Source organism: Pseudoliparis swirei, chromosome 23, assembly GCF_029220125.1.
Source record: "Pseudoliparis swirei isolate HS2019 ecotype Mariana Trench chromosome 23, NWPU_hadal_v1, whole genome shotgun sequence".
In the NCBI taxonomy this organism is placed as follows: Eukaryota; Metazoa; Chordata; class Actinopteri; order Perciformes; family Liparidae; genus Pseudoliparis; species Pseudoliparis swirei.
In genome coordinates this window covers 1,388,959-1,414,745 of record NC_079410.1, presented here as the reverse complement: position 1 = coordinate 1,414,745, position 25,787 = coordinate 1,388,959, and the positions used below count along the sequence as shown (strand labels likewise).

At 49.4% G+C, this 25,787-nt stretch overlaps 1 protein-coding gene and 1 long non-coding RNA gene across 2 annotated transcripts; both read left to right on the top strand.

Moving 5' to 3' along the window:
- Positions 1 to 1,521, top strand: LOC130188172 (uncharacterized). Its single transcript, XR_008830576.1, has 2 exons — positions 1 to 842; positions 961 to 1,521. It is a non-coding gene; the product is annotated as an uncharacterized LOC130188172 (long non-coding RNA).
- An 818-nt stretch (positions 1,522 to 2,339) lies between these two features.
- mvp (major vault protein) lies at positions 2,340 to 23,394 on the top strand. Its single transcript, XM_056406340.1, is given in 18 exon segments — positions 2,340 to 2,445; positions 4,292 to 4,461; positions 7,400 to 7,595; positions 7,730 to 7,853; positions 7,956 to 8,087; positions 8,233 to 8,327; positions 8,550 to 8,786; positions 8,862 to 8,984; positions 10,917 to 11,138; positions 12,248 to 12,527; positions 13,414 to 13,480; positions 13,553 to 13,562; positions 13,617 to 13,631; positions 13,721 to 13,932; positions 18,264 to 18,380; positions 18,453 to 18,579; positions 18,653 to 18,841; positions 22,716 to 23,394. Coding segments are annotated over 17 exon segments (2,421 nt in total). The 5' UTR covers positions 2,340 to 2,445; positions 4,292 to 4,306; the 3' UTR covers positions 22,836 to 23,394.
- Positions 23,395 to 25,787: the final 2,393 nt, after the last annotated feature.

The window sequence follows — 25,787 nt, the reverse complement described above, 5'->3', positions numbered from 1 at the left end:
GGCCCTTCCTGACCCTTCATGGCCCTTCCTGACCCTGCATGGCCCTTCCTGACCCTTCCTGACCCTTCATGGCCCTTCCTGACCCTTCATGACCCTTCATGGCCCTTCCTGACCCTTCATGGCCCTTCATGACCCTTCCTGACCCTGCATGGCCCTTCATGGCCCTTCCTGACCCTTCATGACCCTTCATGGCCCTTCCTGACCCTTCATGACCCTTCATGGCCCTTCCTGACCCTTCATGGCCCTTCATGACCCTTCCTGACCCTGCATGGCCCTTCATGACCCTTCATGGCCCTTCCTGACCCTTCATGGCCCTTCCTGACCCTTCATGACCCTTCCTGGCCCTTCATGACCCTTCATGGCCCTTCCTGACCCTTCATGGCCCTTCCTGGCTCTTCATGACCCTTCATGCCTCCTGTGGTTCTTTGTGCGACACGTGTACAAACTATTTTTTGATACTTATTTTTGCTAAATTAGTATTTAAATTAGAGTGATCTAAATATGTACACAAGAGGTATGTAAGTACACTATGTACTGTATATAAGTACACAAGAGGTATATAAGTACACTATGCACTGTATATAAGTACACAGGAGGTATATAAGTACACTATGTACTGTATATAAGTACACAGGAGGTATATAAGTACACAATAGGTATATAAGTACACTATGTACTGTATATAAGTACACAAGAGGTATATAAGTACACTATGTACTGTATATAAGTACACTATGCACTGTATATAAGTACACAGGAGGTATATAAGTACACTATGTACTGTATATAAGTACACAGGAGGTATATAAGTACACAAGAGGTATATAAGTACACTATGTACTGTATATAAGTACACAAGAGGTATATAAGTACACAATGTACTGTATATAAGTACACACTGTACTGTATATAAGTACACAAGAGGTATATAAGTACACAGGAGGGATATAAGTACAGGAGGTATATAAGTACACTATGCACTGTATATAAGTACACAGGAGGTATATAAGTACACTATGTACTGTATATAAGTACACAGGAGGTATATAAGTACACTATGTACTGTATATAAGTACACAGGAGGTATATAAGTACACAGGAGGTATATAAGTACACTATGTACTGTATATAAGTACACAAGAGGTATATAAGTACACAGGAGGTATATAAGTATACTATGTACTGTATATAAGTACACAAGAGGTATATAAGTACACTATGTACTGTATATAAGTACACAAGAGGTATATAAGTATACTATATACTGTATATAAGTACACAGGTATATAAGTACACAGGAGCAGATATTCAACCAAAGTCTTTGTACAGATTTAAACCGCAAATATTTCAAAAGCAAAAGATCCTGTTTGAAATGTTTATGAAACATTATTTTCTCTTCATGTTGGCATGCGCCGTTAAATAAGGGGAGGAGTCAGAGTGAGTGTGTGTGTGTGTGTCTGTGTGAGTGTGTGTCTGTGTATATTATTTGTTTAACCATTAAATATCTACGATGTTACACTACTCATGTGTTGTTGTTATTGACCAACAGTCAAGTACATGTATATAAATATATTTATAGATATATGTATAAATATATGTATTTATACGTATATATATACATATTTATATATGTACTGTATATATATATATACACATATAAATATATATATACACATATAAATAGATAAATATACTGAAGATAAATAGAGAATTCCAAATTATATTACATAATATATTTAAATAAATAATATAATATAAAAAGTATATTTAAAAATATTGTGAAAGAGAGAGAGGGGGGTAGATAGATAGGTGGGTAGGTAGATAGATAGATAGAAATGTAGTTAGGTAGGTGGGTGGGTAGGTAGATATCTAAGATATGTGGGTAGGTGGGTAGATATATAAGATATGTAGGTAGGTAGGTAGGTAGATAGATAGATATGTAGGTCGGTCGATACCTAAGATATGTGGGTAGGTAGGAAGGTGGTGGGGAGGTGGAGTGACTACCCTCCTCCTATCCTCTAGGTGTCTCTCTTGCAGGTTCTGATTGGAGCCTCGTCAGCTGGATGAGTCACACCTGGTTACCTGGTCACGTGGTCTTAATGGACTCCTCTTTAGGAGCTCCTTTGTGTGGCCTGACACAGTGCCTCTGTTGGTCATGATAGAGAGATACATAGAGATTCATAGATATACATAGAGAGATAGAGATAGAGTACTTTAATAGTCAAGCACAGGTAACTTTCTTGAGCAGCACTTCTTCATCCGGGTACTCCCGCTGGTCTCCGGTTACCGGCTGTGACGCAGCTCTGCAGCAGCCGGCAGTCCGTAAGTCACGTGACTGCCCATCTCAGCCCCGCCCACCCACTGTCAGCCGCTTCCTCCTGAGCTTCACCAGTAGAATCAGCACCTCCTGCACTCCGCTGCCGAGCCTCACGGGACCAGGACCAGGTAAGATCCGGACTACACTCACCGGAACAACACGCTTCAGATGTTTATGAAGCTTTACGACCGGAAGTAAAACGATTCGGATTCACCGAGCAGAACTTTTATTCAACGACGGTTCGTGTTCCGGACCCGGACCCGCCCGAGCTCTTTAATGGCCGCCGTTCTTACAGCGGCTTCATGTGAACTCCCAAAGAGTTTGAGTTGGTTCATGAGAAGAGGAACTTAGACCGCGTCAGACCCGGCTCGGACCAGGAAGAGCTTCACAGAGGGTCTAGAGCAGGGGTCGGGAACCTATGGCTCTTCCGGTGACGGCATATGGCTCTTCTGAGTTTGAGTTTAAAAAATAAAATAATCGCCGCCCGCCCCCCTGTAATTTTCTCTATCGCGCCAGATCACAGCAGAAGTAATTTAAGGTCCCTTTCTTAAAGACGTCTTTGTTATTTTATTAAACTAAACGTCTGTTGTTGGTCATCTCTACAGCAGCATGTCATTCTGTCTCGACGTGTCACGTTAACATTTGTCCGCTCGCCGTCTCGCGCGCCGCAGAGCGCCGATGCGGGCGTGTGTGCGCATCGGCGCGGAGCAAAGGAAAAGTCACCTGCCCTGGAGGGGAGAGGGTCTAGATGGGAGAGGGTCTAGTGGGGCTCTAGAGGGACTTTAGACCGGTTCTGCAGCCAGTACTGGTCCAGGCGGTGCTGATGCACTTTGGACTGAACAGTGCAGACTGTGCGGTTCCTCCTCCAGAGGCGCCTCCCTCCTCCTCCTCCTCCTCCTCCTCCTCCCCCTCTTCCTCTTCTTCCTCCTCCCTGAACCAGGCATGTGACTCATCAGAGTCCTCTGAACTCCCCAGTCTTCATGTTGGTGTCCTGAGTGTTTCAGAGTTCTCCAACATGGTGTCCTCCCCTCCTTCTGTTTCTCTGGAAAGCTCCGCCCCTCCTCCTGTTACTCTAGAAAGCTCCGCCCCTCCTCCTCCTTTTACTCTGGAAAGCTCCGCCCCCTCCAGTCAAAAGCTACACAGTAGAATTACAGAGTACAGTGAACATATGGTCCCTATCTACAGAGTTAAGGTACGGACTCACCGAAAGCCACTCGTCCGTACGTTGAGTTTCACGGGATTCAGTAGCGCGGAAAAATCACGACACTTTTGGTGTGAAAAACCTTTAGAGAGACACTGGGTCAGTGGTCAGCAGGTCCGTCTCTCACCTGCTACGAGTACTACTGATACTACTACTAGTACTACTGCTCCTACTACTAGTACTACTGCTACTAGTACTACGACTAGTACTGCTGCGACTAGTACTGCTGCTACGAGTACTACTGATACTACGACTAGTACTGCTGCTACTAGTACTACGACTAGTACTACTACTAGTACTACTGCTCCTACTACTACTGATACTACTAGTACTACTGCTACTAGTACTACTACTAGTACTGCTGCGACTAGTACTACTGCTACTAGTACTGCTCCTACTACTGATACTACTAGTACTGCTGCTACTACTGCTGCTGCTCCTACTACTGATACTGTTTGTCACTTCTCCATAATAATAATAACATATTAATGTCTTGTTCACACAGCATTCAGAGCCTCATTTATTCTGTGAAACAAAGGTCGTCATCATGAATGTTGACCTTTGAGTCAACAACATGAAACAAGAACACTCTGTTCTCTAGAGGGCGTGTCCCCGTGCAGAGCTCACTTCATCCTCTCAACCCAAAGCTCAGAACCATGTCATGCTCGTCGGCGTTATCAGATGCATTTTACTTCCTGCAATAATTAATAATGCATTTAATTTGATTAGCTTGTTTTCGTAATGTTCTGAGATGTTCCGTCCCGTGTCTTCAGATTTTCTAAAGGATAATGTCTCAGAAGGGGAACCGAGGACCAGAAGGGTCCAGTGAGGTGTCCATCATCCGCATCCCGCCGCACCACTACATCCATGTTCTGGACCAGAACACCAACATCGCCCGCGTGGAGATCGGACCGCTCACCTACATCCGGCAGGACAATGAGAGGTCAGACGGGGACCTGAGGGGGTATCCTTAGGATGACCCTTCAGGAGGTATCCTTAGGGTGACCCTTCAAGAGGTATCCTTAGGATGACCCTTCAGGAGGTATCCTTAGGGTGACCCTTCAAGAGGTATCCTTAGGGTGACCCTTCAAGAGGTATCCTTAGGGTGACCCTTCAAGAGGTATCCTTAGGATGACCCTTCAGGAGGTATCCTTAGGATGACTCTTCAGGAGGTATCCTTAGGGTGACCCTTCAAGAGGTATCCTTAGGGTGACCCTTCAAGAGGTATCCTTAGGATGACTCTTCAGGAGGTATCCTTAGGGTGACCCTTCAAGAGGTATCCTTAGGGTGACTCTTCAAGAGGTATCCTTAGGGTGACCCTTCAAGAGGTATCCTTAGGATGACCCTTCAAGAGGTATCCTTAGGGTGACCCTTCAAGAGGTATCCTTAGGGTGACTCTTCAAGAGGTATCCTTAGGGTGACTCTTCAGGAGGTGTCGTTAGGGTGACCCTTCAAGAGGTTATCCTTAGGATGACTCTTCAAGAGGTATCCTTAGGGTGACCCTTCAGGAGGTATCCTTAGGGTGACCCTTCAGGAGGTATCCTTAGGGTGACCCTTCAGGAGGTATCCTTAGGGTGACTCTTCAGGAGGTATCCTTAGGGTGACTCTTCAGGAGGTATCCTTAGGGTGACCCTTCAGGAGGTATCCTTAGGGTGACCCTTCAGGAGGTATCCTTAGGGTGACTCTTCAGGAGGTATCCTTAGGGTGACCCTTCAAGAGGTATCCTTAGGGTGACTCTTCAAGAGGTATCCTTAGGGTGACCCTTCAGGAGGTATCCTTAGGATTAGGGATGGGTATCGTTAGGATTTTATCGATACCGATACCGATACCGGTATTGCTTATCGGTATCGGTATTTTTCGATACTCTTATCGATACTTTTCAATAATTTGGTGCTCAAAATTATAGACATGAATACAAGATGTGAAGATTAAACAGTTATTTTATTGATATTGTCTTGCAGAAGTAACTGTATAACTTACATTAGCTTCTCAGAAGCAGACAAAAATAAATATAATAACTTAAAGGGGCCTGGCTCTCCCTATCATGCTTTTTGGAGTTTTCCCTCAAACAGAGGATGAACATTTTTTGTAATGTAGTGGAGCGTGACCGTTATGTAGTGGTCCTGTGTAATACTGGTCCACCCATCACTTGTAATGGCAACTTTTTCCACACTGGCAAGCTCTGCCCTCAGGTTCTCTTTTTCGATGTTATACCAAGCAGGTATGAGTGTGTTGGACAGAGTGTCTCTGGAAGGGGGGTGGTAATTAGGGTTAAGGGCTGTGGTCATCTCCTACAGTTGGAAAAATAGCAACAAGCATACATATTTAATTATATACATGTATATTGTAATTTATTACATCAGTTAAACTGAATAACTTACTACACTCTCTGTAAATAATATGTTACATCTTTGCACTTCTGTTTATATGCTACCTGCCATACTCTATGCTGTAGATTTTTCAGAACATCCAATTTAAGAAGTAACATAGAGTGCAAGAATGCTCACAACGTCGTAGTCTGCTTATATTCAACACAGAAGAAAACGTTGGGCAAGTCAAAACTAGGGCTAACTTACCTAACAATTAGATAGCGATTTATGCTAAGCCAGCTACCGGCTACCAAACGTACCTAAACCAACTGGACTCCACTGTACTGAAGGGCTGCATATCCTTCACAATATACTTTGCGATAGCCCTATGACATGTTGCTTTCTGATCCTGTGTCATTGTCCTCGTTTAGCTATAGAGAATGGAGAGGCCACCGCTGTCTGACTTCTCCTAACATTCTCCTGTGTGGATGCTGTCGCTGTTGCTGCTGCTTGACTGACGTTGTCTATGGGATTATTTGGGGACATACATTAGAAGTTGCTTGATGGCTCCGAGTTAATAATTGTAGAGTTATAAACAAAACAAATGTTACCTTCACGTGTCGAAGTCGAGGCAGCCGTCCGCAACTCGCACCAGGTTGCACTGAGGAGGAAGACGTTGTTGTTGTGCTAATGCTAGCACTATTAGCACTAGCATTACTAGCAGCCACAGTGTTTACTAGGCTGTCAAATATGCTGCACCGTTTGAGATTCAACGAGTGTCTCGTTTGCAAATGCTTCATCAAGTTGCTTGTGTTACCCCCTTTACAAGCAACGACTTGAGTACAAAGATTGCACTTTGCACTATCGCCACTCAATTTTTGAAAGTGCACCCAGACCTTTGATCGCTTCGCTCTGTCCGCCATGACTGCGGGAGTCTCACAGTCACAACACAAATCACAACAATGATAAGAGCGCGCCGCTGGCCAATCAGAGGGGTCTCAAACCGGGATGAGGGTCACGTAATATACCGATAGCAGCACCGTATGTCCAGCGGCTTAACGGTAAACCGATACCGTCAAATCAGGTACCGGTATTGACTTAGTACCGGTTCTCGGTACCCATCCCTACTTAGGATGACTCTTCAAGAGGTATCCTTAGGGTGACCCTTCAGGAGGTATCCTTAGGGTGACCCTTCAGGAGGTATCCTTAGGGTGACTCTTCAGGAGGTATCCTTAGGGTGACCCTTCAGGAGGTATCCTTAGGGTGACCCTTCAGGAGGTATCCTTAGGGTGACCCTTCAGGAGGTATCCTTAGGGTGACCCTTCAGGAGGTATCCTTAGGGTGACTCTTCAGGAGGTATCCTTAGGGTGACTCTTCAGGAGGTATCCTTAGGGTGACTCTTCAGGAGGTATCCTTAGGGTGACTCTTCAGGAGGTATCCTTAGGGTGACCCTTCAAGAGGTATCCTTAGGATGACTCTTCAGGAGGTATCCTTAGGGTGACTCTTCAAGAGGTATCCTTAGGGTGAGCTTTCAGGATTTTATTGACCCTGTGTGTTATTGACCCCCCTCAGGGTTCTGTTCCATCCGGTCCGGATGATCATGGTTCCTCCGCGGCATTACTGCGTCGTCGTCAACCCGGTGGCCCGCGATGACGACCAGCAGGTCCTGTTCGACCAATCGGGTCAGGCCAAGCTCCGCCACGCCGACCTGGATATCCGCCTGACCCGGGACCCGTTCCCCCTCTACCCGGGGGAGGAGGTCCAGCAGGTCGGGGCCCATCACAACGTTATTGATCTGCACCCACAACATATTGATCATCTGTAACAGGAAACATGTGACTGTATAGTTCACTCAAATGTTAAACATACCGGTCTCGATAAAGCTCTTGCTCGTGGCTCCAGGTCGTGACCCCGCTCCAGATCGTGTACCCCGACACGGCGCTGCGTCTTCAGGCTCTTCTGGACTTTGAGGGCGCCGGAGGAGAGAAGAGGATCGCTGGAGACGAGTGGCTGTTTGAGGGACCGGGTGGGTTTTATTATTCATGAATACTTCTAAAGGTCTCGTCAACTCCTCCTGATGATTGAGGGTTGTTGTTGTTGACTTTAAATTGACTGGTTCTGGTCTCAGGGACCTACATCCCCAGGAAGGAGGTGGCCGTGTTGGAGACCATCAAGGCTACGGTGATCCGAGAGAACCAGGCCATCAGACTGAGGGCTCGCAAGGTGGGGGTGGACCGTGGGGCCGTCCACCGGGTCACAGGTAACACACACGCACACACACACACCGAGGGATGTTTTTTTTATTAAGTCACTTTTCATGCAGAATAACCTCAACATACCTTTTTTAATTCAGTGTTGTGACTCTCAGGTGAGTTCCAGTGATGAGGTGTGTGTGTGTGCTGCAGGTGAGGAGTGGCTGGTCATCAAGGTGGGGGCCTACCTGCCCGGAGCCCACGAGGAAGTCCTCGACATCGTGAACGCATTCATCCTGACGGACAAGGTGGGTGAAGAAATAAGACCTGAAGAAGATGAGTTCTGAATAAGTCATTCACTCTGTCATGCTACGGTCGTGCTAAGCTACGCTAACATGGTGGTGTATATTAAACTGGTCCGATTGCCATGGACAGACGTATAAATGGTGCATTACTAAATACTAATACCTCCTGCAGTACCTCTGGAACCCCGAGGGCCCCGCTCTGCTGTAACTGCCGTGTCTCCTCAGAAAGCGCTCCACGTCCGCGCCCTCCGGCCCTTTAAGGACGACGGTGGGCGTGACCGGCGCACGGGGGAGGAGTGGCTCGTTACGCTGGCCGACCGGGAGGCCCACATCCCGTCGGTGGCGGAGGAGGTGGTGGGCGTGGTGGACGTGACCACGCTGAGCAGCCGGCAGTACTGCGTGATCCTGGACCCGGTGGGACCGGACGGGAAGCCCCAGCTGGGCCAGAAGAGGGTGGTGAAGGTGAGACGGGTTCTGCAGTAAGACTCTTGGTTCTGTGTACATTGTGGACTCACTCTGTTGTGGTCTCTCTCTCAGGGCGAACGCTCATTTTTCCTACAGCCAGGCGAGGACCTTGAAAGCGGCATCCAGGACGTGTACGTGCTGTCGGAGGACGAGGGGCTGGTGCTGAGAGCTGTGGAGGCGTTCAATGACACCGAGGTGAGCGGAGAACTCAAGTATGAATACACACTAATACTCTGTTAGTGCTGCAGGCACGAGACTTACTACAGGAAAGTACAAGTATTCACATCTAAATACCTTTGTGGTATTTTCTTAGAGCTTTGTTGGTGAGGGGAGGAGCTTCTGAGGGAGAGGGGAGGTGCTTCTGAGGGAGAGGGGAGGAGCTTCTCTTTGGGAAGCTGGTCTTGTGCAACCGGCTGATCACAGGTCTTCCATACAACAAACCGGTTCAGCGTGTGAGGGTTTGAAGTCCTCCGAGCTGCTCTCTGATTGGTGGGTCTTTGTGTAGAGGGAGCGGTGGCCTTTGAGCTCTTCTAATCCAGTAAGTTTAGGTGTCGCTGTAGAAACCTCAACACCATGACAACAGAAACCACCCACGACAGCCTGAGGTCAAAGGTTAATGTAATATAAATTATACAGCCAAATAAAACTAATCAGATAAGCCATGACTGAAAACACTGAAGTGGCCTCGGGTTTAAAGATCAGAGGCCGACGTCAGAGGACCAGGACATCTGAGCTCATCTGGCTTTGAATTGTTTTGAATATTCAGTTTCTCTGGAGAGCAGCGTCCACATCTTCCTCAGCTCAGCTCCAGTCCTCCTCTTCCTCACCGCGACATGTGGATTGTGTGTTTTTACCTGATGAAAGTTCTTATATCATCATTCCTGACAAAGCTTTAAAACATGAAGCAGAGACTTCTATACAACCAGAGGAGGCGCCCCCTGGTGGTCAGGAGAGAGAATGCAGCTTTAACACATGAAGCATAGACTTCTATACAACCAGAGGAGTCGCCCCCTGGTGGTCAGGAGAGAGAATGCAGCTTTAACACATTAAGCATAGACTTCTATACAACCAGAGGAGTCGCCCCCTGGTGGTCAGGAGAGAGAATGCAGCTTTAGCACATTAAGCATAGACTTCTATACAACCAGAGGAGTCGCCCCCTGGTGGTCAGGAGAGATAATGCAGCTTTAACACATTAAGCATAGACTTCTATACAACCAGAGGAGTCGCCCCCTGGTGGTCAGGAGAGAGAATGCAGCTTTAACACATTAAGCATAGACTTCTATACAACCAGAGGAGTCGCCCCCTGGTGGTCAGGAGAGAGAATGCAGCTTTAGCACATTAAGCATAGACTTCTATACAACCAGAGGAGGCGCCCCCTGGTGGTCAGGAGAGAGAATGCAGCTTTAACACATGAAGCATAGACTTCTATACAACCAGAGGAGTCGCCCCCTGGTGGTCAGGAGAGAATGCAGCTTTAACACATTAAGCATAGACTTCTATACAACCAGAGGAGTCGCCCCCTGGTGGTCAGGAGAGAGAATGCAGCTTTAGCACATTAAGCATAGACTTCTATACAACCAGAGGAGGCGCCCCCTGGTGGTCAGGAGAGAGAATGCAGCTTTAACACATGAAGCATAGACTTCTATACAACCAGAGGAGTCGCCCCCTGGTGGTCAGGAGAGAGAATGCAGCTTTAACACATTAAGCATAGACTTCTATACAACCAGAGGAGTCGCCCCCTGGTGGTCAGGAGAGAGAATGCAGCTTTAGCACATGAAGCATAGACTTCTATACAACCAGAGGAGTCGCCCCCTGGTGGTCAGGAGAGAGAATGCAGCTTTAACACATGAAGCGTAGACTTCACCATCTTCCCTTCCTAACATGGCTGACTCATTATAGCCCGACTTCTTCTTCTTCTCTCCCTCCTTTCCTTTGATTCATCTCTTCTTCACTCCCTCCATCCGTTACGTTGTCCTCCTGCTTTTTGGAATGTCTTTCACTTTTGGGTTATATTTGTTCTCTCAGTGCCCATCTGCTCCTCCTCCTTCTCCTCCTCCGCTCCAATGCATCGCCATTTTAACCCTTCTCTCCCTCCTCCACCTCTCTCTCCCCCGTTCTCTCTGCCAGTGCGAGGAGGACGAGGAGGAGGACGAGGATGAGGAAGAGGAGCAGGGGAGGGCGAAGCGCTCGCGGAGGAGCGGCGTCCACCGGCGGCCCGGGGACCGCTGGATGCTGCGCGGCCCCCTGGAGTACGTCCCCCCCGCCGGCGTGGACGTGGTGCTGAGGAGGCAAGCCATCCCATTGGACGAGAACGAGGGCATCTACGTCCGGGACATCAAGTCGGGAAAGGTCTGTTTCCTTGGCGGCATCGAGGCTGTTGGCGTCGCTTATCGGGTTCATTGTGATAAACAACTTCTCAACTCTAAAACTCTCCAAACTGATCGAGCTCGTTTGATGTAGACGTCAATAAACGTTGCTCTCTAGCGCCCCTCAGAGTCTGAGCGGCGACGCCCCTCCAGGGTTTTTCCTGCATAGAGAAAATTTGGGCGCGCGCCTAAGCCGTTTTCCCGAGCGCCTAAGGCAAAACAAAGTCCGATGAGAAAAATAAATGAAAAGAAAATAAACTGTGTTCATCACGTCAGCGAATATGTTCTCAGTAGTATGTTTCAAGTCGGCTACAGCCGAACCCTCGTTCTGTTTTGATCAATAGTAATCAAGTTCAGTGTTTCCCCGAGGTTTACAGCTTCAGGGGGCGGGACTAGTGCCGCTAGCCATGTTGGTGCCCTAAGCTTAAAGTAACACTGAGGTGCGCGCGCATCACGGCTGAGCGAGGCGCGCGCCGGCATCGGAGCTCTGGCGCGCGCGAGCCGAGAAGAGTTGAGGGGAAACACTGGAGTTGATAAGCGTGTCTTCTTGTCTGATCAATACGCAACTGTGAGCTGATCACTCATTCAACAGCCCGACGTGATTGAATAGATTTTTTGGGAGCACCGAAGACCCATTTTGACCCAGGAAAAACCCTGCCCTCAGTCTGCGCGGCGACGCCCCTCACCCACAATGTCCGATTGACGTGAAATTTTTCAGACCTGCTCTACAAAAAAAGCCTCAGACCCCTAAGCTCCGCCTCCCAAATTAACTATTTCTTTTAAATCATAATACATTTTATTCTGATTTAATAAGAAAGAAATAGAATCAATACTGGATACATGTTATAAGTTTTATTAAATAATAAATACTCTATTTTACACAGACATTAAATATGTTTTACTGGTATGAAAGTTTCAGAACAAGTATCATATATATATATATATATATATATGTGTGTGTGTGTGTATGTCTATATATATATATATATATGTGTGTGCAGCAGTCTGTGTTGACATTCGGAGCGATCAGAACCGAATGACTCGCTCCAGCGTTTAGCCGGCGCCGCTCACCTGGCCGCCCGCTGCCCTCAGGTGCGCGCCGTGATCGGCCACACCTACATGCTGACTCAGGACGAGGAGCTGTGGCACAAGGAGCTGCCCCCCAACGTGGAGGCGCTGCTGGCCTCCAACCTGGACCCGCTGGCCAGCCGCTCGGACCGGACCAAAACCGGACAGGACCAGCCGAGGGACAAGACCAGGGTGGTCTCCTACCGGGTCCCCCACAACGCCGCCGTCCAGGTGTACGACTACAGGGAGAAGAAGGCCAGGTGGGTCTCCGAGGGTCCACGCCTCTCTGTGGCGAGGGACTGACGATGGGGGGTCTGGTCCTCAGGGTGCTGTTCGGACCCGACATGGTGATGCTGGGCCCCGACGAGCAGTTCACCATGCTGTCGCTGTCCGGGGACAGACCCAAGAGGGCCAACGTCATCAAGGCCATCTGCCTGCTGCTGGGCCCCGACTTCTTCACCGACGTCATCACCATCGAGACCGCCGACCACGCCCGGCTGCAGCTGCAGCTGTCCTACAACTGGTAGGTCTGGGGGGTCTGGGGTCCACTGGGGGGTCCACTGGGAGGTCTGGGGAGCACTGAGGGGTCCACTGGGGGGTCTGGGGAGCACTGGGGGGTCCACTGGGAGGTCTGGGGGTCCATGTGAAAATTCCGGAGATGCATGACCTGAGAAATAAGGTAACCTCTCCCCACTCTCTCTCTCTCCCGTCCTCTCTCTCTCTCCCCCTCTCTCTCTCCCCCCCCTCTCTCTCTCCCCCCTCCTCCTCTCTCTCTCCCCTCCTCTCCTCTCCCCTCCTCTCTCTCTCCCCCCTCTCTCCCCCTCTCTCTCTCCCCCTCTCTCTCTCTCCTCTCTCTCTCTCCTCTCTCTCTCTCCTCTCTCTCTCTCCTCTCTCTCTCCTCTCTCTCTCTCCTCCTCTCTCTCTCCTCCTCTCTCTCTCTCTCCCTCTCTCTCTTCTCTCTCTCTCTCTCTCTCTCTCCCCCTCTCTCTCCTCTCTCCCCTCTCTCCTCCCCTCTCTCTCTCCCCCCTCTCTCTCTCCCTCTCTCTCTCCCCCTCTCTCTCTCTCTCTCCCCCTCTCTCTCCCCCCCCTCTCTCTCCCCCTCTCTCCCTCCTCCTCTCCCCCTCTCTCTCTCCCCTCTCTCTCTCCCCCCTCTATCTCTCCCCCCCTACTTCTCTCTCCCGGCTGCCGCTGCTTGTTCTCGGTCCCTGACTTCTCCCGCGACTTTCTCGCCTCCCGGTGCTCGGTGGCCGTGCCGTGGCTGTGCAGTTACCGGCTTCTTGGGGGGTCATATACAAATATAATACATATATATACACACACAGTATACAGAGTGACTTTCGTGGGCCACTCGCGATGCCCCCGCCTCAGGAGAGGAGGAGGCTGTGCCGTGCAGCACGACTTCCACAAGGTCCAATATACAAATATATATACATATATATACACACACAGTATACAGGTACGCTCTGGTCCTGACACCTGGCGTTCCTCTGCCGGTAGAACTCTAACCGGATCATCTGCTCCGCCGTGTTCGGCTTCGATGAGAAGCTGGCGGTGCGCCAGAGTCTCCGCTTCAACCAGAACCACCTGACCATCAGCAGCGTGGACATCCAATCGGTGGAGCCGGTGGACCAGAGGACCCGGGACTCGCTGCAGAAGAGCGTCCAGCTGGCCATCGAGATCACCACCAACTCCCAGGAGGCGGCGGCACGGTGCGCACACACACACACACACGCACAGATACACACTCACACATACACACACATACACACATACACACGCACGCACACATACACACAGACACATGCACAACATACACACGCATGCACACACAGAAACACAAATACACACGCATACATGCACAAACACAAATACACACACGCACATACACACGCACATACACAAATACACACACACGCACATACACAAATACAGACAGATACACGCACACATACATACACACATAGACACATACGCACGCACGCACACATACACACAGACACATACACAAATACACACATACACAAATACACACACACACATACAGGCACGCACACACATACAGACACGCACACACATACAGACACGCACACATACAGACACACGCACACATACACACTCGCACACATACGCACACATACACAAATACACGCACACACACACACATACAGGCACGCACACACAAACAAACATACACAAATATACACACATACGCACACACATACAGACACGCACACATACACACACGCACACATACACACACGCACACATACGCACACATACACACACACGCACACACATACAAACACGCACACACATACAGACACGCATACACACGCACATACACACGCATGCACACACAGAAACACAAATACACACGCATACAGACACATGCACAAACACAAATACGCTCGATGGTGTTTTGAGCCCTCACCGGCGCCTTCCAGGCAGCGGCTGCCTGGAAGGCGCCGGAAGGTGGTCCGCCCCCAAAACTCTGATCAATCAATGCGCTACCCCCACTTGGAGCGGGCGCATATTCAAATCCACTTTTTGGGCGCATTGCATATTCAAACCCCAGCATTTGGAGCCAAACCCATTTGGGCGCATTTAACCCACTTGGTTCAACAATTTCAAAGGTCGTAGCTATTTTGGGCGGCTAATGTTGTGGTAATGTTATTTCAACCTGCTAGCTAGCAGATAGATGATGCTAATCTTAGCTGTGGTAATGTCATTTCTACCTGCTAGCGAGCTAAATCTGGTTAAAACATTAGGTAACAAAGTAAGATTAATTACTGCAGATTAATCACTGTATTTGAGTGATTGTTAATGGTTAGTGGTTATCTTTCAAATGATGCCTGTGAGGCACTTGACGTTGAGACTGGTTGACTTCCAGGCTGCTTTGGAATAAGGATACCTCTGAGGCAGCCACCTGTCTTTGGATAACTCTGAGGCATCATAGGTAGTGTTGACTGCCAGGCTGCCTAGTCGTTGGTATACAGGTTAACTCACAGGCATCCAGTTGGTTTTAGATACCTGTAAGGCATCTAGACGGACATTAAGAGGGGCTGACTCCCAGGCTGCTTCCTAACACTGGTTAGCTCTCAGGCAGCCAATTAGCTTTGGATGCCTGTGAGGCACTTGATGTTGAGACTGGTTGACTGTAGACTGATATCCCTTAGTTAAATTGTCCTCATGCCTCCTCATACAGATAGGCCTATTGAATAAATCTGACAGATTATTTTTAACATTGCATATGCCTAACATTATGTGATAATACTAATCACACTCATATTGCCTTTCTCTTTCAGTTCATGAAGAAATGGCGCCCAGGAAGGGTAAGGTTCAACCTAGACCTACTTTAATGACTAAAAAAAGTCTCTTTCACACACTGACATTTAACAATGACTTCAATAATTCCCCCAAAAATACTTATTAGTTCCTTGCAATGTCTTTATACAGTAGCGTGGAGCGGAAGGCCCTGCAGGTGTCAAAAGGTGGTAAGTTATTCTTTATCTTGCCATCTGGACTCGAGTACTACAACACTAGTTCATCTCCTCATATAGCAAATTTGGTTACTTCTTGTTACTTTATAGGACCATCTGCAAAGATCGCAATTTTCCACCAGTCACCACTGGTTGGTGGAGCCCGCCCAGCCCCAACCCCATCTAGCCCTGCTGCTCCATCCACCCTTCCTGCCCCATCCGGCCCTGCTGCTCCACAAGCCCTACTGCCCCATCCCAGCCGGCATTTCAGAATGTCCACAGCCTTTTGAGGACATGCTCAGGGCATCGGAGCAAAGGTGAAGTGCACAGCTAGGCATAGGTTTCTTCAAGACAGGTTTATATTTTTAGTGGTAGTGTGGTAGTAACAGTGCTGAGACCATCTGTGATGGGATCTGGGAAAACCAGTCACATGGTGAAATTTGACCTTTGGAAGCTGACTTCAAGCTTGTTTCAAATATGTTTTCATTATTTGTCTGTTTCAAATGTTATGATTGCCCAAAGTCAGCTGATCAGTTAGATTTCATGGAATAGAATTTTGACAAAACAACTTTAAAGAGAGGGGTTCTAAATAGACTGGCTGGTTGAATAAAGCACATTTAACACATTCAATTAATGAAAAACAAGTAGATATGTTTAGGGATGATAGACAACATGTTATAGAATAATAATTGAATCAAAACCCAATTTCACCAAAATACTGAGTTTCGACCTACTAGTATTTTCACTCTAATCTCAAAATGTCCCTTTTCACCATGTGACTGGTTTCCCAGAGCCCATCACAGTTTTGGGTTATAGGAACATCTGTTGGGATGGCAGTAAAGACAGAAGGGCTATGTACAGACATTACATGTGTACAATACTGTACTGTATGTAAAGAAGATGAAATCCTAATATTGTTACGAATAATATTGTTGAAACATTGAAACCTTCTTTGAGTGTGACTCAGAAATTATTTTACAAAGATACCAGATAACGGTGGAGGAGATCAGGAGGAGGACTGCTCCACCTGATTGCAAACTATTCAAAGACAGACCACAACAAGCGGCAGATACAAACTGTCCATCACGACGGGCATTTAAGCGAGGCAAGACAGCGAACCCGAACTAGTCTTTCCCCAGTTTTCCGACCTGTCCCACACTGCCCCAATAAAATATTTAGATAATATTTATAGTGTATTAAATTCTGCCATCCTTCGTGCTTAGTAAACTAAGCTGTTTGCGTGAAATTTTGTTTTACCATTTTACTGTGTGTATGAGGGTTGTATTTAGCCTTTATTTTCAATAAAGAATATGTCACACCCCATCAGTCATGTCTCCTCCATCATGTGTGTGTCCTCTGGCGATACATTTAAAAAAAATTAATGTAAGTTGGGGTTTCATTAACTTGTAACACTCTACTGGAATAAACCCTTATGTGAAGCTGTAGAAATTAGTGTTGACATAGTGTTACCATGACTATTTGCCTTAATCCACATGCCTAACATGTCGGATCTGTAATTTACACCATGCGATTTCAGGCCCAGCTAGCTAAATTATCAGACTAGTTAAATCAAGATGCCAAGTTCAATACACTTCCAATTCACGACACATACACAGTGATGTAGAACATGAAGATATTTAATTAATGAACACAACAAACAACAAATTGCTAATTGTTAATATTTTCAATGTGTGTCAACACACTTTTAAAATACACACCACCTCTACCTCTCCTGGAAAAGAAAAAAAACATAAATTCAGGATAAATAATGTCTATTAAACCTGTCAGAGCCCAGATATAGATGTGTGTGAATATTGCACCTTGAACTCGTGGCTCTCCTGTGGCCACAGTGGGGTCTGATGCGCGCAGCATGGCCACTTCTTTAAATTCGACTGGCAGCCAGCACAGACGGAGGCACAGGTCCTTGGCCGCCTTAACAAAATGGGACACATATATGACGAACACAGTATTAACATGCACATACAGACAATGCACACATACACACCAGCACAAGTGCCTCACAGGCATCATTTGAAAGATAACCACTAACACACATACAGTGATTAACACGCACCACAGCTAAGATTAGCATCACAGCACATAGCCCCGCATGCACACACAGAAACACAAATACACACGCATACAGACACATGCACAAACACAAATACACACACGCACATACACACGCACACACGCAAATACACACACACGCAAATACACACATACACAAATACACACATACACAAATACACACATACACACATACACAAATACACAAATGCACACATACACAAATGCACACATACACAAATACACACAGATACACGCACACATACATACACACATACACAAATGCATACACACATACAGACACGTACACACACACATACATAGACGCGCGCGCACACATACATATGTGTATATATATACACACAGATATATATATCTATACACACATAGATAAATATATGTATAATTCTCTTAGTCTCTCTGAGCCTCTTTAGCCTCCGTTAGCTTAGCCTGTTGGCTAACTCGGCGTAGCTGTCGTTGTGTTGCTCCAGGCACGAGGCAGAGCGCCTGGAGCAGCAGGCGCGGGGCAAGCTGGAGCGGCAGAGGATCACGGACCAGGCCGAGTCCGAGAGGGCCAGGAGGGAGCTGCTGGAGCTGGAGGCTCTCAGGTGACGGGGGCACGGGGTCTCGCCGGAGAGCATTAGTTCGGCGTGGTCATCGTACCCGTTCTGCGTTCCCAGCGCCGCGGTGGAGAGCACGGGAGCCGCCAAGGCCGAGGCTCAGTCCCGGGCCGAGGCGGCTCGCATCCAGGGGGAGGCGGCGGTGAACGAGGCCAAGCTGAAGGCCGAGGCGCAGACCATCGAGGCGGTGCGTCCCGCTTCCCGCCGCACCTTTCAAAGTCAAAGATGTAGTGGCATTGTTTGCGTGTGTCTGAGTGCAGGAGGCGGAGCTCCAGCGGCTGGTGAAGGCGCGCGAGCAGGAGCTGAGCTACAGGAAGCAGGTGGACCTCCTGGAGGTGGACAAGCAGCAGAGCCTGGCCCACATCGAGAGCCAGCGCTTCAGCCACCTGGTGGAGAGTCTGGGGAGTGACACGATCATGGAGATCGCCAGAGCCGGGCCGGAGCTGCAGGTACGACTGATGCGACGACCGACTGGACGACCGACCGGCGGAGTGCGACCGGCCGATGCGACCGGCAGCGACGACCGACGCTGGACGCCGGCACGACCGGCGGCGAATGCGACCGGCGCGAGTGCGACCGGCACGACCGGCGCTGAGGTACGACCGGCGAGCACGACCCGGCCGGCGAGTACCGGCGAGCGAACGACCGCGGCACGACCGGCGGCGGCACCGACCGGCGGCAAATGCGACCGGCGAGTACCCGGTGCGACCGGCGACGACCGACGGTGCGACCGGCGGTGCGACCGGCGGTGCGACCGGCGGTGCGACCGGCGACGGTGCGACCGGCAGTGCGACCGGCGAATGCGACCGGCGAGGGACGACCGGCGGTACGACCGGCGGGCGACCGGAATGCGACCGGCGGGGTCGACCGGCGAATGCGACCGGACCGGCGAGTACGACCGGCGAACGACCGGCGATGCGACGGCGGTACGACCGGCGAAGTGACGACCGGCGAGGAATGCGACCGGCGAATGACCGGCGCGGGCAAATGCGACCGGCGAGGTAGATAGATAGATAGATATATACTTTATTAATCCCCAAGGGGAAATTTGTCGAGCCAGTAGCAGCAACACACAAGAATAAAAAAAAAAATAAAAAAAAAAAAAAATAAAAAAACACAAATATAAGAAGGGTTAGGGTGATCTGGCAAGAGGTGAACTGTTGTAGAGCCTCATAGCCGTCGGCAGGAATGTTCTCCTGTATCTCTCCTTGTGGCAGCGGAGCGTGAGGAGACGTCTGGAGAAAGTACTCCTCTGTCCCTGTAGGAGGTGGTGGAGAGGGTGGTCCGGGTTGTCCAATATGGACACCAGTTTCTTCAACGACCTCCTCTCCACCACCAGTTCCAGGTGCTCCAGCTGGCAGCCGATGATGGAGCCAGCCTTCCTAACCAGTTTGTTAAGACGGCTGGTGTCACCGGCTCCGATGCTGCTCCCCAGCAGACAATGGCAAAGTGCAGCACACTGGCCACAACCGACTGGTAGTATAACTCCAGCATCTTGCTGCACACGTTCATGGATCTAAGCTTTCTCAGGAAAAAGAGTCGACTCATCCCCTTCTTGTACACAGCGTTGATGTTGGCCTTCCAGTTCAGTCGGCTGTCGATGGAGACGCCCAGGTACTTGTACCTCCACCATGTCCACGTCCACTCCCAGGACACTCAGAGGTGTAGGAGCTGTCGCCTTCCTCCTGAAGTCCACCACCATCTCTCTGGTCTTGGCCACGTTCAGCCGCAGGTGGTTCTCATCGACCCACTTTACAAAGTCACTCACCACTGCCCTGTACTCCTCCTCCCGTCCATCCCTAATACACCCGACCACTGCAGAGTCATCAGAGTACTTCTGCAGATGGCATGACTCCGTGTTGTACTGGAAGTCACTGGTGTACAGGGTGAAGAGGAAGGGAGACAGAACAGTTCCCTGTGGGCTCCAGCATCACTGACCACCGTTCCAGACAGCACACGGCCCATTCTGACAAACTGTGGTCTGTGAGGTAGTCAGTGATCCAGGAGATGGTGGACGCGTCCACACCGCCACCGCAGCTTCTCACTCAGCAGCAGTGGCTGGATGGTGTTAAATGCACTGGAGAAGTCAAAGAAAGTGACTCTCACAGAGACATCGGTTCCATCCAGGTGCGACTGAGCTCGTTGCAGCAGGTAGATGATGGCGTCGTCCACTCCCACATGAGGCTGGGAAGCAAATTGCAGAGGGTCCAGCGACGATTTCACCTGCGGCCGGAGGTGGGCCAAGACCAGCCTCTCCAGCACCTTCATCACATGGGAGGTGAGGCGACCGTCGGTAGTCGTTGAGGCCAGATGGTGCTGACTTCTTGGGACAGGGACCAGGCACGACGTCTTCCACAGCACCGGGACTTCCCCAGCCTCAGGCTGAGGTTGAAGAGGCGCTGCAGGACACCAGACAGCTGGGTGGCGCAGGTCTTTAGGACCCTGGGGCTGATGCCATCAGGACCTTCAGCTCTGCGCTGGTGTAGTTTCTCCAGCTGTCTTCTCACCTGGTCAGTCGTCACAGAGAGGGGGGGGTGGAGGAGCCCATTGTTATTGAGGGCTCGGTGGATGTGCAGCTCAGCAGGGGGACAGAGGGGAGGTGTTTGGGAGGTGTGATGTGTGGAGGAGACAGGAGGGCTGTGAACTGAACCTATTGAAAAACAGTTCAGCTCGTTGGCCCTCTCCAGGGAGCCCCTGGCTGTCTCCTCCCACCTTGAAGCCAGTTATCTACTTCATGCCAGACCACACCTCCTTGTGTTGTTCAGCTGGAGTTTGGCCTCCAGCTTCCTCCTGTAGGAGTCCTTGCCTCCTGAGCTTCACCTTTAGGTTGCGCTGGGCTTTCTCAGCTCATCCCTGTCTCCAGACCTGAAAGCAGCTTTCATGTTAAGAAGCGCCTTCAGGTCCCTGGTGATCCAGGGCTTGTTGTTGGGGAAGCAGCGCACAGTCCGTGATGGGATGGTGGTGTGTTCACAGAACTTGATGTATTCCGTGATGCAGTCGGTCATCCTGTTGATGTCCTCCCTGCGGTCCACACAACACATCCCAGTCCGTTGACTCAAGCAGTCCTGTAGAGCGTCGTTAGCCTCCAGAGACCACCTCCTCACAGTCCTGGTGGTCACCGGCAGCCTCTTCACCAGAGGAACATACCTGGGTGTCAGCCGGACCAGGTCATGATCAGACCTGCCGAGGGGGGGAAGGGCAGTGGCGCTGTATGCGCCCTTAGTATTAGCATACAGCAAGTCCAGAGTTGTATTGTTCCTTGTTGGGCAGTCTATGTATTGATGGAAGGTTGGCAGAGCTTTATCCAGTGTGGTGTGGTTAAAGTCACCAGTGATAGCCATGAATGCTCCAGGCTGATGATTCAGCAGAGCAGACACAGTGGAGTGGATGGTGTCCACAGCTTCCTCAGCGCCAGCTGATGGCGCACGTACACGACAACCACAATGGCGGACGTGAACTCTCTCGGCAAATAGTACGGGCGCATCCCCACGGCCAACAGTTCAATGTTCGGGCTACAGAAGCGCTCCTTCACGCACACATGGTCCGGGTGGCACCACCGTTCATTCACATAAACAGCGATCCCGCCTCTTCTTACCGCTCTGTGTAGCGCTCTGTCAGCCCGAACAGTCCTGAAGCCGGGCACGGACGCTGTGATCCGGATAGTCCGCGTGCAGCCACGCCTCAGTGAAGCACAAGAGACTGCTCACGGAAGATCCTCTCAGACATTACCAGCGCCGAGCTCATCCGTCTTATTCGCCAAAGACCTCACGTTCCCCGTTATGATCGACGGTACCGAGGGTTTGTATCTCCTCGTTTTAGCCCTCCGCTTGACACCCGATCTGCAGCCGCGAGCCCTTCTCCGTAGCTCCAGCGGGATCACAGGTCTTTCTCCAGGCAGAAGCTTCGGCCTGCACAGCGCGATCAGCTGAGCACGCGAGTAGACGACGGTCCCCGTCATTGTTTTGCTGTTGCTCTCCGATACTCACGACAAAGTGAACAAAAGCCACAGTAGAATTATCGAAAAAAGTAGTTATGGTCCAGTGTCCGACCGTAACTAAGACAAACGTGAAAAAAAAGAAAAAGAGAGGAAAAGTGCAAAAAAAGACAATAAAATAAAAGCAAAACGCCACTACTGAAACAAGCACTACGGCCGACGCGGGTACGACCGACGCGAGTACGACCGACGCGAGTACTAACACTAGTAGCCTACTACTTTTACTAGTACTATTACCACCACTAGTACTACGACAACCCCCCTATAAATTAGCTTTCTAGACTCAAGCTCCTCCCCCTTTTAAAGTGTTTACGGTCTCCCGCCTGCAGGTGAAGATGCTGCAGGCTCTGGGCTTGAAGTCGACCCTCATCACAGACGGGTCGTCTCCCATCAACCTCTTCACCACCGCCAACGGCCTGCTGGGGTCGCTGGCGGGTCAGGGCCAGTGAGGAGGAGTGAAGAAGAGGAGGAGGGTGGAGGGGGAATAGATTGTCCAAAAGTAAACCTCAGATTGTTTCTGCCACCTTAACATCTCTCATACCACATTCAGTTCATTCATTTCTGTTTATGATGTTGGCACCGTTACAACTGTTAGCAGTGTTGGCTCTGTTAGCACCATTAGCTCTGTTAACACTATTAGCACCGTTAGCACTATTAGTAGCTAAGCACTGTTAGCCCCAGCCTTGTGGATGAAGTGGAATCGCCTTGAAGTAAAACGATGTGCCTTTTTCCTTTAGAGGAACTGAATATCATCCCAGAATGAATCTGTGGTCTTTGATCAGCTGTTAGTTTTGTTCCTGGATTTTAAAACTGGGAGAACTTTTGCACTTTGAGCTCTTTAAATGAAGAGCGTGAGGTTTCCTTTTGGACATGAACGCATCGCGGAGTTGTCTTGTTGCCTCGGCTGAAGAAGAAGAATCGCTGCTCCTCCAGCGCTTTAACGCTTTAACAGTCTCTCCGTCGTATAACCTGAGAGGCTCATGGCCACATAAAGACGCTGAAATGCTGCCTGCTGTGTCTGCTGCTCATTCTCACACACACACATACACACACACACACACAGAGTTCTATTATTGTTCTTGGTTTATTTCTGGTGCTTCACATGGAATCCTTAATGCTTTAAACAGTCAGTAGATTCAGAACTCATCTGAACATCAAAACAATAAAACAACTGAGATTACAAGTTTCAGTTCAATAAATGTAGACGACTAGAGGTTGAGTAGAGTTTCATTGTGTAAGTGTGCTTATGTTGCTAATGAGTAAGAGACAGAAAACACACAAAGAGATTTAGGAATATGGAGGCAGCAGGTCCAATGGACCCGATGAGATGTGAAGTCACAAAGACTTCGGGGAGGAAGCAGAGGTAATGTGTGATGGACAGAATTCATCCATAAGGAGAGAGGAGGAGCTCAGTGTATCCTAACGTCCATAAGGAGAGAGGAGCTCAGTGTATCCTAACGTCCATAAGGAGAGAGGAGCTCAGTGTATCCTAAGCGTCCATAAGGAGAGAGGAGAGAGGAGCTCAGTGTATCCTAAGCATCCATAAGGAGAGAGGAGAGAGGAGCTCAGTGTATCCTAAACGTCCATAAGGAGAGAGGAGAGAGGAGCTCAGTGTATCCTAAACGTCCATAAGGAGAGAGGAGTTCAGTGTATCCTAAGCATCCATAAGGAGAGAGGAGAGGAGAGAGGAGCTCAGTGTATCCTAAACGTCCATAAGGAGAGAGGAGAGAGGAGCTCAGTGTGTCCTTAAGGAGAGAGGAGCTCAGTGTATCCTAACGTCCATAAGGAGAGAGGAGAGAGGAGCTCAGTGTATCCTAAGCGTCCATAAGGAGAGAGGAGAGGAGAGAGGAGCTCAGTGTATCCTAAGCGTCCATAAGGAGAGAGGAGAGGAGAGGAGAGAGGAGCTCAGTGTATCCTAAGCGTCCATAAGGAGAGAGGAGAGGAGAGAGGAGCTCAGTGTATCCTAAACGTCCATAAGGAGAGAGGAGAGAGGAGCTCAGTGTATCCTAAGCGTCCATAAGGAGAGAGGAGAGAGGAGAGGAGCTCAGTGTATCCTAAGCATCCTTAAGGAGAGAGGAGAGGAGAGAGGAGCTCAGTGTATCCTAAGAGTCCATAAGGAGAGGAGAGAGGAGCTCAGTGTATCCTAAGCGTCCATAAGGAGAGAGGAGAGAGGAGCTCAGTGTATCCTAAACGTCCATAAGGAGAGAGGAGAGAGGAGCTCAGTGTATCCTAAGAGTCCATAAGGAGAGAGGAGAGGAGCTCAGTGTATCCTAAGCATCCTTAAGGAGAGAGGAGAGGAGAGAGGAGCTCAGTGTATCCTAAACGTCCATAAGGAGAGAGGAGAGAGGAGCTCAGTGTATCCTAAGCGTCCATAAGGAGAGAGGAGAGAGGAGCTCAGTGTATCCTAAGCATCCTTAAGGAGAGAGGAGAGGAGAGAGGAGCTCAGTGTATCCTAAGAGTCCATAAGGAGAGAGGAGAGGAGAGAGGAGCTCAGTGTATCCTAAGCGTCCATAAGGAGAGAGGAGAGGAGCTCAGTGTATCCTAAGCATCCTTAAGGAGAGGAGAGGAGAGGAGCTCAGTGTATCCTAAACGTCCATAAGGAGAGAGGAGAGAGGAGCTCAGTGTATCCTAAGCGTCCATAAGGAGAGAGGTGAGGAGAGAGGAGCTCAGTGTATCCTAAGCATCCTTAAGGAGAGAGGAGAGGAGAGAGGAGCTCAGTGTATCCTAAGAGTCCATAAGGAGAGAGGAGAGGAGAGAGGAGTTCAGTGTATCCTAAGCATCCATAAGGAGAGAGGAGAGGAGAGGAGCTCAGTGTATCCTAAGAGTCCATAAGGAGAGAGGAGAGAGGAGCTCAGTGTATCCTAAGCGTCCATAAGGAGAGAGGAGAGGAGCTCAGTGTATCCTAAGCGTCCATAAGGAGAGAGGAGAGAGAGGAGCTCAGTGTATCCTAAGCGCCCATAAGGAGAGAGAGAGGAGAGAGGTGCTCAGTGTATCCTAAGCGTCCATAAGGAGAGAGGAGAGAGGAGCTCAGTGTATCCTAAACGTCCATAAGGAGAGAGGAGTTCAGTGTATCCTAAGCGTCCATAAGGAGAGAGGAGCTCAGTGTATCCTAGCGTCCCCCTCAGCCTCTCAGCCTCTAGCAGCATCTCTAGGTCTAGACCAGGTTCAACTGGTTCAGGTCTCACTATCAGACTAAGAGGAAAGTCTTCAGTCTCCATGAGGGGGCGGAGTCTACAAGCTCTCTAGTGGGGTAACATGGTACTACAAGCTCTCTAGTGGAGTAACATGGTACTACAAGCTCTCTAGTGGGGTAATGTGGTACTACAAGCTCTCTAGTGGGGTAACATGGTACTACAAGCTCTCTAGTGGGGTAACATGGTACTACAAGCTCTCTAGTGGGG